The 17,776-nt window shown below is 40.1% G+C and overlaps 1 protein-coding gene across 1 annotated transcript in view; it reads left to right on the forward strand.

Moving 5' to 3' along the window:
• Positions 1-17,776, forward strand: part of nsfa (N-ethylmaleimide-sensitive factor a) — a 157,160-nt gene that overhangs the window by 25,960 nt on the left and 113,424 nt on the right. Inside the window, exons 4-5 of the mRNA XM_078424925.1 lie at positions 2,089-2,128; positions 17,399-17,565. Of these exons, the coding sequence (XP_078281051.1) occupies positions 2,089-2,128; positions 17,399-17,565 (207 nt within the window). The remainder of the gene's footprint in view (positions 1-2,088; positions 2,129-17,398; positions 17,566-17,776) is intronic.

Consider the following 17,776-nt stretch of genomic DNA (forward strand, 5'->3'; position numbering starts at 1 on the left):
TATCACCTGTCAGCCTCTATCCCACCTCCTATGTACTGCCCCGTATACTGGAAATCCATCATGTCTATCCACTGGAAATGTATCCAGTTTCTTCTCAATCCTGTTGCAGGGTCTTGACCTAAACATTTGATTTACACCTCTTGCTTCTGTAGAGACCACTGGACCTGCTGAGTTATACCAGGATTCTGTTTTGGCTCCAGTAAGCCATTTTAACGTGCCTATTCCTTTGTTCTTCGTGTTTCTGAATCTACTCTGAATGAAACTAACTTTGTATTTTTCTTTCCTTGTTCAGGGAAGGAGCCTGTATCCAAGTGTTAAATTGTTTTCTCCTTCCTCGGAAGCTGCCTAACCTACATTTTGGTTTTGTTTCAGATTTCCAGTGTGTGCCTTTTTTTAAAAATTGGAAATGCACTAATTAAATAAATTAATAAATGAAATTAATAAATAGTAATTAATAAATGAAATAATTGGAAATCCTTTTTCCTCCAATGTTGACAATTGTGTCTTAAGCTGCCCTGCACTTTTTAGCACATTATGGGAATGGAATACTTTTCTTCTTCGTGATGCAATTACATGATTTCAACATGACTTTTATAAAGCATGTTAATTTGTTCTTGTGGGAGGAATACGATGCTGTCAATGTTAGTGTGTGTTAAACATCCTCGTGTTACTTTTGAAGCACTGGATGTGTGAAATTGTAGTCTCTCAAGTTACTGATAATTGCTTTTTATTTTTGTCGTTTTATGTTATTGTGCCCAGGGAGAGTGTTCTTATTTAAATTGTGGTATCATGTGATATTTTGAAGTCTGATGCTGATAGATATGATAATGATGCTTTAAAGTTGTAAGCCAGGGCTTTTCTGTAATATTCAATATAAGGAAGTTTTCCAATTGCATAGTGTGATTAAAGTAAAGTTAGCTTATTTTCTGTGACCATTTTACCTTTTACCTCCCACCTGCTGATGATTAGATCTGTCACTGGCATCACTCCTTAAACATCTCTGACTTGCATGTATCTGGTTTGCTTACAAAAGGCCAAAGTTGTTAGCCAAAGACGCGCTGAACCTGATCAGTATTGCTTGGCATGGAGCCAAACAGGGAATTGGGAATTCTTAAGTTTGTTGACTGTACCATTGAGTTAAAATACCATATAGAAACCTTCATTGTCACTCAGCTGGAGTAACTCAGCGGGACGGGCAGCATCTCTGGAGTGAAGGAATGGGTGACCTTTCTCGACCCGAAACGTCCCCCATTCCTTCTCTCCAGAGATGCTGCTTGTCCCACAGAAGTTACTCCAACATTTTTTGCCTATCTTAGATTTTAACCAGCATCTGCAGTTCCTTCCTACACATAGAAACCTTGAACTGGGTCCAGCTATATCTGGGAGAAGAATGTTTGGAGAATTTTTTCCGATAAATTTGAGATGGAAACGATGATGGTTGGCAGTTGTAAGTTTAATGTCAGCCCAGATCTGATGACATGGCATTGTAATGGGGTCTCAAAGGTGAATCTCAAATGTTAACATGTCCATTTGGTTGATGTAGAGCACACGTGACAATGTCCAGCTTTGTTGACTTATCAGTGCCTTCTTGGTAACCTTTTTGAATAAATCAGTGGGATCCAGCACAAAAAATTGATACTTAATCATTCAGAATATCACTTTTGCCAAATTAGCACATTGAAATAAGACAAAGTCTGTGATGGGATAGTGCTTGAGGTAAAACAAAATCTTACTACTTACAACTTGCTATATTGTCATTTTGCTATATGGTAATCTTACAATTTATTATATTGTCATTTGCAAAGCCTTTTTATGAATCTAAATAATGTTTCACCATCCTTAGTGCAAGTCTGGGAAACCAATTTGAAAACACTTTGCATTGTGGTAAAATGTAATAGGTGCACTTTTAAAGTCTGTGATTCTTAAAATGTTTACTCTTGCATTTATCTTTATCTGAGGTATTTTGAAAGTTGGTTTGAAATCAAATTTTCAGTAATATGCTCAATGCCATGTTTAAAATCTGACTTTGAAAACACGTTTATGAATTTATTGCAATGCTCTTACATTAGCTGGTGATTTTTCTTGCAGAGAAAATGGGTGGGACTCTCCATTGGTCAGGATGTGGAAGGTAGGTTTCTTTTCATTTGATTAATACATTTTTCTCTAGTAACGAGTAGAAACCTAAACAATTTATCTTTATTACAAACTAAGGTGTGCACTACTTGTACAACTAATGAGGTTTTAGGTGCCTTCATTATTGATGTTTGGACCTGTTTATAACTTGCATCTATGGTTATGAATTTGGAGTTCTATGCAACTGGTTGTATATCACAGGTGGGGTAGTTAAATCCAAGTGGAACTTTGGGAACTATAAAATCAACTGGATAAAAGATATTGGCATTAAAATAATTGTTAATAACATTGAAAGGTTCATGAAATACATCATAGAATAATTTGCAACTTCATGTTATCTGAAAACATTCTGCAGACATCATTTGTATCAGTACCCTAGTTATAAAGGGCAATTCAACTTTACCACCTCTCATTACTTTTTGGAGATTTGTGGAAAAGTGGATATGTCTAGACATCAAATTTATCCTGCACTACATGAAGTCTGCACTTTGCCAACTTGTGCAAGGCAATCTCCTGGCAAAGTTAAATGGATGCAACATTTGCTCAAATCTGAGATTAACAGCGAGGGTGGTGAGAAATTGCTGTTAAAACATTAGTTCCTTCATCTGTACTCTAACTTCATGTGGGGAGATTGTAGCTGCTTTGTGTTCCTGCTCCATTTTGACTAGGAAAAATCAAATGTGCTGCTTTTGTGTCAAATGGCTCTTAGTATCTTCTGAAGCTCTTGTCATCTTCAACTACTGAAAATAAAATTGTAATGAATTCCTTTTTATCATAAGATTGCCATCTCTTGTTTAACACGTAAATTGAGATTGAAGTCTAGTGTAAAAGAATGGGTGACGTTTCAGGTCAAGACCCTTCTTCAGACGTCACCCATTCCTTCTCTCCAAAGATGCTGCCTGTCCCGTTGAATTACTCCAGCATTTTGTGTCCATCTTCGGTTTAAACCATCTGCAGTTCCTTCCTACACTTGAAGTCCAGTGTCATCCTTTCATTTTAATATGGAATCAAATCAATAGAAGTCTGCTCAGACAGACCTGACAACCTGATTGTTGCAACCTGTCTTTACAACATCCTACATAGGCTTACTATTGCTTTGGAATTTTGTGGATGCTTAGCCAGACTGATAAGTGCAAATTAAAATCTGAATATTCTTTACGTTTTAGCATTTTGTGAGCAAGTGGGAACAATACTTTTTTTTTTTGCTGTTGCTCCTTTTCTCTCTCCAAACATGAAAATGTGTCCCTCAGCCACAGTACTTTGGTGGTGTGCTGCTACTTGCAACCATCTGTTCAAAGATGCTGTTGAGCAGCCACCTGCCTCTTTGTTGGGTTAAATTTGGATATTACTGTGAGAAAAGTGAGGAGGAAGTGGTACTTGATGACATAGGGTATTTTGTATAGGAGCCAGGGTTGCTATTTAAAAAGCTGAGACATGGAACGAGGACAAGTGAATAAAGGAGGGGGGGGGGGTGTAATGGTGCACATTGGTCTGACATGGTCAGAACATTTTTAACGGGGTTTAGAGAGTTTTTTTAAAACTTGAATATCATATCATATCATATATATACAGCCGGAAACAGGCCTTTTCGGCCCTCCAAGTCCGTGCCGCCCAGCGATCCCCGTACACTAACACTATCCTACACCCACTAGGGACAATTTTTACATTTACCCAGCCAATTAACCTACATACCTGTACGTCTTTGGAGTGTGGGAGGAAACCGAAGATCTCGGAGAAAACCCACGCAGGTCACGGGGAGAACGTACAAACTCCTTGCAGTGCAGCACCCGTAGTCAGGATCGAACCTGAGTCTCCGGCGCTGCATTCGCTGTAAAGCAGCAACTACCGCTGCGCTACCGTGCCGATAGAACCCGATCTTTCAGTTATGGTCATGGCAATAACCCTGCAATTTTGGAACAAATTCTAACCATTTTATATTATAAACTGCTACTTCCATTTATCTTGGACAGCAGCTGTTGGTAGCGAATTAGCTCTTGCTGCCAATTATCCTTCAAAATCCACCATTCTTTGATTAATCCAAGCCCCATCTACTTTAGCTTGCATTATGTTTCCTTTTGCCATTTTGTCTCCTGACTACCACCTTATCCTGTACCTAGCCTTTTGTTGGTTCATTTACAAACATTCACCTGAATGTAAAGATTGCAAATTAGTAGGTTCCAACCCCATTCTTTTCCAGACATTTAACCAAGAAGGTTTAGGATAACCGACCAGTGCAATACTGAGGGAATGGTACACCTCGTTTTTCAGATGAGTTATTGGATTGGAGCCTTATCTGCCCTGTCTGTAGACACAGAGGGCTGTGGCAGTTGCAAAGAGCGGGGGACTACTACTGTATCAGGCAATGTTCATCATTCTGTTAGCTTCGTATTTTTTAGAATATCTGGTAGTGAGCGTATTGTTCGATTTGCAGGAATTTGCTCTACCTATATTGGAAGTTGCTTTCCCAGTAAATAATATCTTTATCCAATCAAATTAGACGTATTTAATCTGAGGCATCAATGTTTCTTGCTGTATAGAGACTGTCTGACCTGCTGTGTATCTTCAGTATTCCTGCCTTTGCTTTGAAAGGAAGTGGTGAGATAGCGATGGTGACCCAGGAGAGTATGTGCAAGAGATGGAGTGGAGAGGGATGAGGCTGTGGAGCTTTGAAGAAGAAGGGTTTGACATTTTTATGTTGAAAAATATGATTCAATAACACTGCAGGTTAAGCAGGCTGTATTTTTGCGGTCAAGACAGTTTAATTATCATACGAGCCAAGACCAGAACAATAAAATCGCTGTTACTGCTTCACGAGCACATTAAACACAATAACACAACAAATAATAAAGATACAATAAATGATTGGTTATTCCATGTAAACCAGACCATAGTGGAAGCCAAGTATGTAGTGTAACTCCAAAGAAACTCGATAGTAGAGGTAGGGTTGTGTATCTATAAAACAATGGCGAAAGGTTTAAATGCAAATTTGGAAATAAGGTGAGATCATTTGGGAGTTGTGCATAGGTTCTGGAAAGTTGCATATGTTCTTATTAGTACAGCCAGAGAGCCGATTTTCAAAGCACCAATAATCCCTGTCTATTTGTGTTGCCAGTATCCTAATTCTAACACTACTTAATTTTTGTAGGAAAATAACTGCAGATGCTGGTTTCAAATTGAAGGTAGACACAAAATACTGGAGTAACTTAGCGGGTCAGGCAGCATCTCAGGAAAGAAAGAATGGGTGACGTTTCGGGTCGAGACCCTTCTTCAGACTGATGTCAGGGTAGGGGGCGGGACAAAGATAGGATGTAGTAGGAGACGTGAAGACAGTGGGAGAACTGGGATTATTTTGCATCCGCTGTTTATTAAGCATTTGTGTTGCTAATGGGGGGGAAATTATTAATTTAATAAGGGAGGATTTAAAACCATCTATGTATGTGTCAGTGTTATTTTAAAAAGTTGAATTTTGGCATAAATTTGATGTCAGGCAAATTATTCAATAATGAGAGACATTGAGTATAAGAGTTTGGGTTTGCGAGTTACAGGTTGCCATGTTACAGTTGTACAAAATGTTGTTAGGGCTGTACTTTGAGTATTGTGTGCCGTTCTGGTGATCATGGTGTAGGAAGGACGTGGGAGGACTTAATAGATATAATGTGGGACATTAATTACATGATAGTGGTATAAAAATATTATTAGGAACATAGGGTAGATATGGCTCTCTGGGATGTCAAACTGGAGGGCACAGTTTTCAGATGAGAGGCGAGATGGTTCAAAGGAGATGTGAAGGGAACACTTTTAACAGAGTAGTTGGTATCTGGAATGAGGTGACAGAGGCAGGAACATTAACAACATTTAAGAGGCATCTTGACAGGTACATGAATGAGCAGGTTGCGGAGTGATATAGAATTAATTAATACAATTAGGATTAGAATAGAGGGCATGATGGTCAACATAGACATGGCGGTTTGAAGGGTCTGCCTCTATGATGCACAACTCTGAATCTAAGTTCATGGTGTGTTAGATTGGGTTTGAGAATTGTTTGGTTACTGAAACTATACTGAGTGCAAGGTCAACTTGTGTTTAAGGTTGTAATGTAAAGGTTTGTTCTGCTCCTTTCATGCAGCTGTCTGCTCCTTGACATCATGCTCTTATGAGCCTTCTTCAGTGAGCTGCAGTGTGAATTTAATTGTCTATCGATTCTGGCAGGCGGTTTAAACAACTTTCCAGTTTGATTTATTATTTGAGCAGCGTTGTTGTTGCCTTAACATATAGAAGTGATGCTTAGAGTTGTACCGAAATAGAAGCCTAGTTGATTCTTCAGGGTAGCAATGTCCATCAAATTGTTAATTCATCCTTTAGAATTTGTACTGAGCAGTGATAATTTTGCCTATTAGATTGTCTGGTGAACTGCAATAATTCTGTAAGCACCATTTTGTTTTAAACTGGAGCTAATGTATCTTTCGAGCATTCATTGTTATTCTGGTACCTGCTCTTTCTTTCCATTTCCAATAGCTTTTGAACTATTTTAATGAGTAGAATGTGTGACTTATTTCTCCCCTCTCGTGCCTCCACCCCCACTCATCTGTAAGGCATCTTGGGGAAGGAGGGGAAAAGACCTTCGTGTTGTGCATGTACTTGTGCATGTGTATGACAGTGTTATTCAGGGTGATTTAGAGAACGGCCCTTTAGCTCAACAGTCCACTGTGACAAGATCAGTCAGCCTGTGCAATAGTCATTCGTTGCCCGAGGGGAAATCTTAACAAGTCTGTCCTCAATGAACGATGGTGTGGAATTATATAATCTGGGGAGTCTGATGTCATTGATTTAGTTAAACATATGATGTTGAACACGATGCTTTGCTGTTAATGTTAATGTTAACAAGAGGAATGTTGAATCATAAAATTGTCAATAATTAATTCTCGTGTATAGAAACAAAATGTAATGCAATCTGCATGTAAATGGATCGCAGTAGCAACTGAAATCACAGCTGAGTTCTTCAAAGTGTTTAACAAACAAAGAGCAGGAGGAACTCGACAGGTCAGGCTGCATTTGTGGAGGGAAATGGACAGGCAACCTTTCGGGTAGGGACCCTTCTTTGGACAGTCTGTCTGACACGCTGAGTTCCTCCAACACGTTTTTGTTTTGTTTAATGTTCCACCATCTGCAGTCTCTTGTGTCTTGGAAATATCACATTTAATCTGGGCACTTAACAAAGTGGCAGAAGATTAAAACTAATTGACGTCCTTGTTAGTTATGAGCCGCCAGTGATCTGTATATCTAAATTTCAGATCTACCTTTGCGTGATATAGAAACATAGAAAATAGGTGCAGACTTAAAAATATGTGATCCCAAACAGTCATCGGGAATCCAATAATTTTCCAAGTCAATAAGACTGTCTTTAAACAATTGTTAAGATTGGAATTGACTTCTGCAGTGACCATTCTCCTCACAACTTCTTGGTTTGCTTGTCTCTTATCGCTCAAACCTGCCCCCCTCCCCAGGTACTTTCTCCTCCAACCATAGGGGATGGATCACTTAACCCTACACCTCCTCTCTCACTTGCATCCAGGAAGCCCAGAAGTTCTTCCAGGTGAGACATAGGTTCATGTGCATCTCTGTCACCTCATCTATTGAATTTGGTGCTATCGACTACTTTTACATTGGCAAGACCAAGTTTAGACCAGTGCGCAGGTTTCGCTGAACACTTGCGCTCTGTCCATCAAGGCCTGCTGGATCTCCTGGTTGCTAATGATTACAACAGCCCCTCCTATTCCCATACCAATTGTTCCCCATCTAGTCCCTTCTCCATTCGCTTATCTCCCGTCCCTGAATCTCATATTTCCCTTTTATCTCCCATCTTTCCCATGCCCTCTTCCAGTCATATCCCTCACTCCTGCACTAACTTTTACCCTTCCTCTTTTTTTTCCTGATATGACTCCCTTTTATTTCCCTTTCACTCTGTCACTCTCTCCACCTATCTGCCAATCATTCCCCCCTCACCTATACCCACCCACTACTTGCCAATCTTTGCCCTATTCCTGACATCTCTTCCAACTCTCTCACAAGAGTAATTGTAGACATGGTGAATTTCACCACTTGTCTCGAAGTAGAGGTGTTGGTGTGCTGCCTTGTCTGTCATATCAATGTGCTTGGCTGTGACAGATCATTGGAATATTAATGCCAAGGAACTTGACGCTCTCATTCATTGCACCATTGATTGGGGCTTGTTTCCTGAAATCGATGACTAGCTCCTTCATCTTGCTGACATTGAGGGAGACGTTATTATCCTGGCACAAGGTCACTAAGTTCTCTATCTCCTTCCTGTACTCTGTCTCGTCATTGTTCATGATTTGGCTCACCACAGTGGTGTTGTCTGCAAACTTGTAGATGGAACTAAAACCGAACTTGGCTTTAGAGTTGCGAGTGTTATAGGGAACATAGGAGGGAGCACAGCAGGGGACTGAGGAACGCATCCTTGCAGGGTACCAGTGTTGAGAGTTATTGTGGAGGTAGTGTTGTCACCTATCCTTGCAGAAGTGTGTGGATCAGACAGTCGAGGATTCTGTGGCAGAAGATGCAGCTAATTCCTAGGTCCAGAGGTTTGGAGATCGGTTTGGATGAGATTATGGTGTTAAAGGCCAAGCTGTAGTCGATAAATAGGAGTTTAGTGTTGGAGGCATTGTTGCCTAGGTGTTTCAGAGGTAACTTTATGACCAGGGAGAAGGCATCTGCTGTGGACCTGTTGCAACAGTAAGCAAACTGCCGTGGATCAATGGTGGTTGGCAGGCTGGAGTTAATGCTGTGCCATCACCAGTCTTGTGAAGCACTTCATGATGGTGGATATCAGAGGCACTGGACTGTAGTCATGAAGGAACATTACCTTTCTTTTTGTGTAGAAAACAACTGCAGATGCTAGTTTAAATTGAAGGTAGACACAAAATGCTGGAGTAACTCAGTGGGACAGGCAGCATCTCTGGAGAGAAAGAATGGATGACGTTTCGGGTCGAGACCCTTCAAGTTTCTTTAGGCTTGTACTGCTCGGGATCATTTGACTTGAATGTTGCAGACCTGGTGGTATAGCGGTAAAGCTACTGCCTCACAGCACAGTATCTCTAGAGAAAAGGAATGGGTGACGTTTTGGGCCGAGACCCTTCTTCAGACTGATGTGGTATCATCATCTTTGGCATACTGCCCTCTACACATTTGCTCGTAAAATCTGACCGCAATGACATACTCTATTCTCATTATTTGTGATTATATTCAACATTAGAAGTAATATATATATAGTTAAACTCTAAAGAGATGCACAAATTAATGCTTCTTCATACTTTAATATTGTCATAGATAGATAGAGTAAGCTCTGAACTGAATTGTGCACACCCACTCATTGCAACTCCTTTAAATGCCTTCACTGCCAAAAGACCACTTCCTTCAATTATTATGTTTTTTGCTCAGTGGACTTTGTGATATATCTTCGGATAATATTCAACATTAGAAGTATTCCATTGATATATATATAGTTAAAGTCTACAGAGATGTTCAAATCGTATAATTTGTTAGATTAGACATCGGTTTGTTTTCCCACATAAAGAAAGTGCTGTTTTGAAAAATTACAACAGAATATTGAGGAGAGTGTGAGTTAAGGCCACCAAGTGGCAGACAGTATCATGTGCAGCTGGTGCATAATTCACTGCTGCTGTGGTTTCTGGCATTCCTTAAGTGCGCAATGCAGATCTGAAACCTGTTCCTGTTCGGATTGAGGGGGTTTCCAACATGATTCTGATTATCCTCTTTTACAATTGAGGTTTTAATGTATCATCTCATGGTAAATTATAAAAAAATACGTTGCAGGCTATCAGAATGATGACCAGTGATAAAGTTTTATGTGGCAGCTGCAGGTGTTTTATCCCTTCTGCTGTGATTAATTATAGTGAAATGTGCTGGTCTCTCTTTCCCTGAAACTGGCAGACAGTTGCCTATCTGTGTACAAAAATAATGAATACCCTACCCTCCAGTCCAACAATAAAGGTTCAGTAACTGGCTTGGTAATGGTTTTAAATCTGCATGTCCTTTATAGCTGTCATCCCCATGGATTTTATTACTCTGTGTTGAGTGATGTTATGTTTTCCAATGGTCTCTTAAAGCTGTATATGCTTATTAGATAGTGCTAGTGATGTGAACTATTTGTCATGGACAAGATTATTCTTTGGACAATGGTCAGTCCTGTTGGAGCGGTGATGGTTGCATCTACACTTCCTGTTATTAAGTTTTGAATCTGGTCCCTGACTACCTCAATCCCTTAGTTTAATATTTATTTTTCCTTTTGCTTAGTCACCGGCCCCATGTAAAATATAAATTATTGCTTTAAAACTGGCCATGCTTTTCCAGTAATATGCATCAAAAGGCAACTTTGTAGTTTAGATCTTTGTAGGCTTTGCCTTTAAGACAGCTTTGCTCATGGTATCTTTGAATGCTGTACTCCCTGGGGGCTCTTGTGCAGCAAGTGAAGAAGTTGAAAGATTTCAAGGATCAACTGAGTTTTAGTCTGACATCTTTCTGTTATTGGCATTCCTTACAATAACCTGCCATCAGTTGATCATTTGGGAAGTTGAGATTTATAAGATGGCATTTAGCAAGACAAAACCTTTGCCTCAATTCAACTTCACTCTGAATTAATGGTTAGCATTTAATAGATGTCCAGGATATAACCCTAAATTAACACGTTGATAATGCCAAGAATAATTGATTTCACAATCTTCAATCTTTTTTATCCTTTAGTATTTTATCAGAAGTAGCGTCTTTGCGTGTTCACATGATAACTAAATGCTAAAGCTTTGTAAACCAAGTGTCTTCGTGTTTTTCTATATTCTACTTGTCAGTTGAACTCAGTCCAGATTTAAGTTTAGAACAAAAATAACCTTAGGAAGTCTACCAGGTTCCCTTTAAGACCCATCCATCAAAATATGCTTTTTTTTATTAAAAAAAAAGTAAAGCAGCAAATGTTAGTTGGTCTTCACATTACCGTACGGATGATGAACCTCAATGGCCATCATCTTCTGTGCCAAGTAGAACTCCAGCCAGTGAAGTATTTAATTGAAATTGACCCTGCATTATATGAGCTGCTTGGCGTGTGCTTTTCCAATACTGCCTCAAAGACAAATGCTTGCCCAAACTGTTGATCCTCTTGAAGGGCAGTCTAGCAACTTCAAGGCTTGGCCAACTTGACTATTGGTTCTGCAAAGTCACCCTCGGTAGACACAAAATGCACGAGTATCTCAGCGGGACTCAAACTGAAGAAGGGTCTCGACCTGAAAAGTCACCCATTCCTTCTCTCCAGAGATGCTGCCTGTCCTGCTGAGTTACTCCAGCACTTTGGTCTATCTTCGGTGTAAACCAGCATCTGCAGTTCCTTCCTGCACAAGTCATCCTCGGTGCGGGATGCTCATGTCACAGAGTATATTGTGTATTTCTATCCTCTAATAATTCCTTTGGTGGTTTATTTGAATGTTAGTTCATTATCCGTGGGAAGATATGAATCATCTACAGTGCATTCAGAAAGTATTCAGACCCCTTCACTTTTTCCACATTTTGTTACGTTACAGCCTTATTTTAAAATGGATTAAATCCTTTTGTTTTTATCATCAATCTACATCCAATACCCCATAATAAAAAAGCGAAAACAGATATTTAGAAATTTTTGCAAAGTAATTAAAAAGAAATAACTGAAATACCACATTTACACAAGTATTCAGACCCTTTACTCAGTACTTTGTTGAAGAACCTTTGGCAGCAATTCCAGCCTCGAGTCTTCTTGGATATGACGCTACAAGCTTGGCACACCTGTATTTGGGTAATTTCTCCCATTCTTCTCTGCAGATCCTCTCAAGCTCTGTCAGGTTGGATGGGGAGCGTCGATGCACAGCTATTTTCAGGTCCTTCCAGAGATATTCGATTGGGTTCAAGTCCTGGCTCTGGCTGGGCCACTCAAGGACATTCACATACTTGTCACGAAGCCACTCCTGCATTGTCTTGGCTGTGTGCTTAGGGTCGTTGTCCTGTTGGAAGATGAACCTCTGCCCCAGTCTGAGGTCCAGAACACTCTGGAACAGGTTTTCATCAAGAATCTCTCTGTACTTTGCTCTGTTCATCTTTTCCTCAATCCTGACTAGTCTCCCAGTTCCTGCCACTGAGAAACATCCCAACAGCATGATGCTGCCACCACCATGCTTCACTGTCGCTATGATGCCAGGTTTCCTCCAGACGTGATGCTTGGCATTCAGGCCAAAAGGTTCAATCATGGTTTCATCAGACCAGAGAATCTTGTTTCTCATGGTCTGTGAGTCCTTTAGGTGCCTTTGGGCAAACTCCAAGCAGGCTGTCATGTGCCTTTTACCGAGGAGTGGCTTCCGTCTGGCCACTCTACCATAAAGGCCTGATTGGAGTGCTGCAGATATAGTTGGTCTTCTGGAAGGTTCTCCCTTCTTCACAGAGGAACTGTGGGGTGCTGTCAGAGTGACCATCGGGTTCTTGGTCACCTCCCTGACCAAGGTCCTTCTCCCCCGATTGCTCGGTTTGGCTGGGCGGCCAGCTCTATGAAGAGTCCTGGCCGTTCCAAAGTTCTTCCATTTAAGAATGACGGAGGCCACTGTGCTATTCTGGACCTGCAATGCTGCAGAAATTATTTTATACTCTTCCCCAGATCTGTGTCTCGATACAATCCTGTCTCGGAGGTTTGCGGACAATTCCTTCGTCTTCATGGCTTGGTTTTTGCTCTGACATGCAGTCAACTGTGGGACCTTATATAGGCTGGAGTGTGCCTTTCCAAATCATGTCCAATCAATTTAATTTACCTCTGGCGGACTCTAGTCAAGTTGTAGAAACATCTCGTGGATAATCAATGGAAACAGGATGAACCTAAGCTCAATTTTGAGTGTCAAAGCAAAGGGTCTGAATACTTATATAAATGTGATATTTCAGTTATTTCTTTTTAATTACTTTGCAAAAATTTCTAAACACCTGTTTTCGGGGTATTGCATGTAGATTGATGATAAATGTCCAGATGCAATGGGATCACGCTGTTTTTCTTCATCTTCATTGTGCTCTTTTCGAGCAGGATAGCATGTACCCAGGGCTAATAAACAGCATGTTCAAACTCAGAGCTATATGTCAAAATAGCTTTATGCTTACTTTTATGTTTTTTGTATGCAAGAAAATGTGTACTAAAAACAAAGCCCTCTAGACAGTTAAGCATACTTTTATTTTTATTCATCTATGTGTTATTTTATTGTAGACCTAATTGTAATAATAATTTTTCATTTTGTTTAGATAAGCTGTTTAAAATGTAATGTAAAATAATTGAACAGGGCTCAACCTGTGTGCATTACTGGTTTATTTCCTTCCTGACATTTTTCCTCCTGTTCTGGCTTGCTTTCCTCAATAACAACATTTATATCTAGCTAAGCATTTTGTGTTTTGGACGCCTTTTACTTAAATGGGTTTGCACTGCTTTTGCAATCAGGAATATCTTCAGTAAATGTGCTGCTCCCCGTTTCTCAGAATTCCAGTTGTTGTACAAGGATAGAACAAATTGGTTCTTTTCACCCACTGAGTGGCTTAGGTATCCCAAGTTTTTATTTTTCTCAACTATTTTACATTTTGGGGGCAGTTTATTGTCCATGTTTGTGGTATTGTATTTAGGGTTGGCCAGTTTAGGTTCATCCATATTTTTCCCCATTGGAGAATTAACTTGGGCACTCGATGCAAATTCCAGATGTGGTCTCATTGAAAGATGAGGATTCGGGTAGTGTAGCAACACAGCAACATCATAATGCATAAATCAGAGCAAATAAAAGTATGGAGTGCTTGCTATTTAACATTGAACACATGCACAATGACACCTTGGTTAGCATCTTTGCCTCTCAATCAACTGGGCTTGATCCTGACCTCTGGTGCTGTCAATGTGGAGTTTGCACATTCTCTCTGTGACCACATGTTTCCTCTCAGATGCCAAAGACATGCAAGTCGGTGGGTTAATTGGCAACTGAAAACTGATAGTGTAGATAGTTGCAATTGTGTTTTGGGGAAGTTTGCAGGTGGAAGTTGATAGGGAAATAAAGAAGAAAGCAGGATCAGTGTAGATGAATGCTTGATTGTCAGTGCAGGGCAGGTGAGCTGAAGGACTGGCTTGCTGTTTTTAAAAAAAATTCCATAAAGACCGATCTCGCCACACTTGCAGGAACTGGTAGATTGCCAATCTGGGCTTGTACCCAAGGATGACCTGTAGATGTCCAGAATGTTGGCTGATAAACTGCAGCCTGATAACCTTCCTGACTGATCTGTGAGGCAGTTTTGTCAACATGGCATTCGATCCTCAACTATATATCACGCAACTTTCAGGGATGTACTCTCCAAAACCATCAGCATATCTCCTGCCCACCCTGGGTTTTAATACTCTAGACCACAGCTCCCCCGGCATCAAATAAACCTATAGTTCCATCCCTCGCCTTCAAGGTAAAGGTGGAAGTATCGTCAAGAATGCCTGCCGCTCTGGCCATTTCCTTTTCTCTCTTCTACCTTCTGGGAGAAAGTACAGGAACTTGAATGCTTTGAAATCCAGACGTCAGTACAGATCCCCCACTGCTGAACTAATTGCCTCATTTGCACCCCTTTCCTGGAGGTGCTATCATTTACACTTACTCTTAACTTTACCTGATTTGGTTATTAGGTTTTTTGATGTTCCAGTTTAAAGCTTTTTTTTTTGCACTACCTCAGTAATTCTGTGCAATTGTGTTTATTATTGTATTTATCTGAAAAGTAATTGTAATAAATCTGAATAGTGGGTAGGTACCAGCAGGATTGAGTGGGCTCTGTTACTTTATCCTCACTGAATTTAATGCTTAGATTGAGGAATCGGGCTATCCAGTTTTGTACATTTGTTAGTTTACAGCAGGTTTGATACTAACCTGTTGGAGACAGGTGCCCAAGTTGACATAGCTGTTTTGGACTCGTCAAGTCTGATCAATATAATGTTTTATTTATCTTGTCATTCCCTTTGTGTTGAATATAATGCCAGAGACAATAGGTAAGTAATTGTATATAAGAAGTTGCACCTTCGTGTGCTCAGTTATGTTTTTGAAAACTAACAAATTACTGTTTAACACTGGCATTTAGTCAATTGGAGATGTTTGTTTAATACTAGGGTGTTAATATAATAAGAGACTATTATAGCAAACAGAGTGGAATCATGCAAGTACCATCTACCGAAATAACACCAATTTCAGACCCACTTACTGCATCTTTACCAAACACCTTAACTGCTCCCATGGTTTGTGTTGGTGCACCCATCGATTAATGATGATGGGATCAATTTTCTTAGTTTTGTTTTGAGTATTTTTAATTTCGCATTCTTAATTTTTGCTTATGCTGCACTGTCACACCTTAGTGTGTTTCCCCCATGTCAAAGGTACGATAAGAATGCAGGTTATTTCTGACAGGTTCAGTGAAATTATGCTAAACACAGCCTTTGTCCAGCCCTAAGATGATTATCTAGCTTTCTTGTGTTGAAGTACTACAAGTTTTAATGACATTAATCTTTGAGATATTTAAATTGTTTAGTCCAGGCAGTGAATAAGATGTATTCATAATGGAATGATCTTTGTGGTTCAAATGACTGTCTCCCAGGACAACTGCCCTGCAGCACTGACTTGTCTTGGAGGTTGGGGGATGGTCAAGAAAGAGGGTTGGCAATTTTGCATTCCTTGCTTTTACTTGTGTTTTGTCTACTAGACAATCTATTTCTTACAGTGGGGCATTTTGTCCAACTTTCATTGCATTCCTTTTCAATCTGTTCTTATTTTCAATCCATCTTGTTTAACCGGGTAAGATGTCGACCAGGCACAAAATTAAGATACATCTGTACTTTTTTACCTGATCTTTTCATGCTTCCAGTTCCCTCCCTCTACAATCTGTCCGAAGAAGGGTCCTAACCCGAAAAGCCACATATCCATTTTCTCTAGAGATGCTGCTTAACCGGCTGAGTTACTCCAGCATTTCGTGTCTGCATCTGCAGTTACTTTTTATTATATTTGCATTTGTTTGAAGCATTCACCACCTGTGTGTGGTGTTGTAATATGACCATATTTTATACTGTTCACCTTTTTATTTACTGTTGAGTTAATCTTAAGTAAACCTAGCTATGATTTGTTGAGCTAATATTACCATTTGTGGTTTCTACTGACATGATATCATCACTGTTGCATTCTTGTAGTTTGTATGGATGGTGCTTACAGAGATCCATTCAGTTAACCAGATGGGTAAGCCCTCTGATGTCGGAGTCCTTTCCCGGGCCTATAACCTCAATTAGGTCTTGGTTGCATTCATGTGGCTTTATTGAGTGGACCATGTTATTTGTATGCCTGCTTTCTGAAACAGACACCGTTCTAAGGTCTATCAGGGATGTTCTCAAAGCCTCTTTGAAGAATTGTAACATCCTCATTGACTTCTATGAATCTCTGGCTCATGACCGTTCAAAGTGATGAACAAGCATTTTGCATGGTATTGAGAGCCCTGAGGCCACATCTCGGTGGCAGTGTGTAGAGGCCCTGAATAAATACCTGAAGGAGTACACCACCCCCCCCTCCCCCCAACCTGCTCCATCAGGTTGATGATGAGCACACCACTCCACCCACCTGCCCCATCTGCGGAAATGTTCGTGGTTTCCACCTTATCCTCACTTGCCCCTTGGAACACACAAAACAAAAATGGAAGCAAGTTGTCCACAATCCCAGGGGATTGCCTGAGAAAAATGACATGATTTAGAAGATGACTGACTTACCCAAATCCTATGTGTGAAATGCTTCCATGTGTGAAGGTGCATCGTTAGTGACATATCAATAACTAAACTAATCAGTGGAATTAACCTAACTCAACCAAATCGCTTTCAAGGTATGCATGACTACGTGACCAAGTACATGCAATGCTTTTTGAATTTTTTCAATTGTTGGGATTTCATAATCTCTTGAGTTAATAATATTTCAATTGTTTTGTTACTAGCTTGTATATAAACATTTTCTTAGGTGGTGTGTGGAAACATTTTGTTTGGAGAGCAGTCCTCACAGAATACTATCCCTCTATGCTGTTGAGTGGCCTTAAGTCTTGTCTGTGAAACTTAAGAAAATACCTGGAATAGACATTTCTGCTTGTATTTACAGGGAAATCTGTAAAACATGACAGCTTGACCAGTTTGTGACTGCTCTATTTACAGTGAGCTCCTATACCTTCGACAAAACAAAGCAGTGCATTGGGACCATGACGATTGAGATTGACTTCCTACAGAAGAAGAATGTGGATTCAAACCCATACGACACTGACAAGATGGCAGCGGAGTTCATTCAGCATTTCAACAGCCAGGCTTTTTCAACTAGTCAGCAGGTATGAGTCTGAGTGAAATAATTCGCCTTACAGCGAATGCAGCGCCGGAGACTCGGGTTCGATCCTGACTACGAGCGCTGTCTGTACGGAGTTTGTACGTTCTCCCCGTGACCTGCGTGGGTTTTCTCCGAGATCTTCGGTTTCCTCCCACACTCCAAAGACGTACAGGTATGTAGGTTAATTGACTGGGTAAATGTAAAAAAAAATTAAA

This window comes from Rhinoraja longicauda, chromosome 29, assembly GCF_053455715.1.
Source record: "Rhinoraja longicauda isolate Sanriku21f chromosome 29, sRhiLon1.1, whole genome shotgun sequence".
Taxonomy (NCBI): Eukaryota; Metazoa; Chordata; class Chondrichthyes; order Rajiformes; family Arhynchobatidae; genus Rhinoraja; species Rhinoraja longicauda.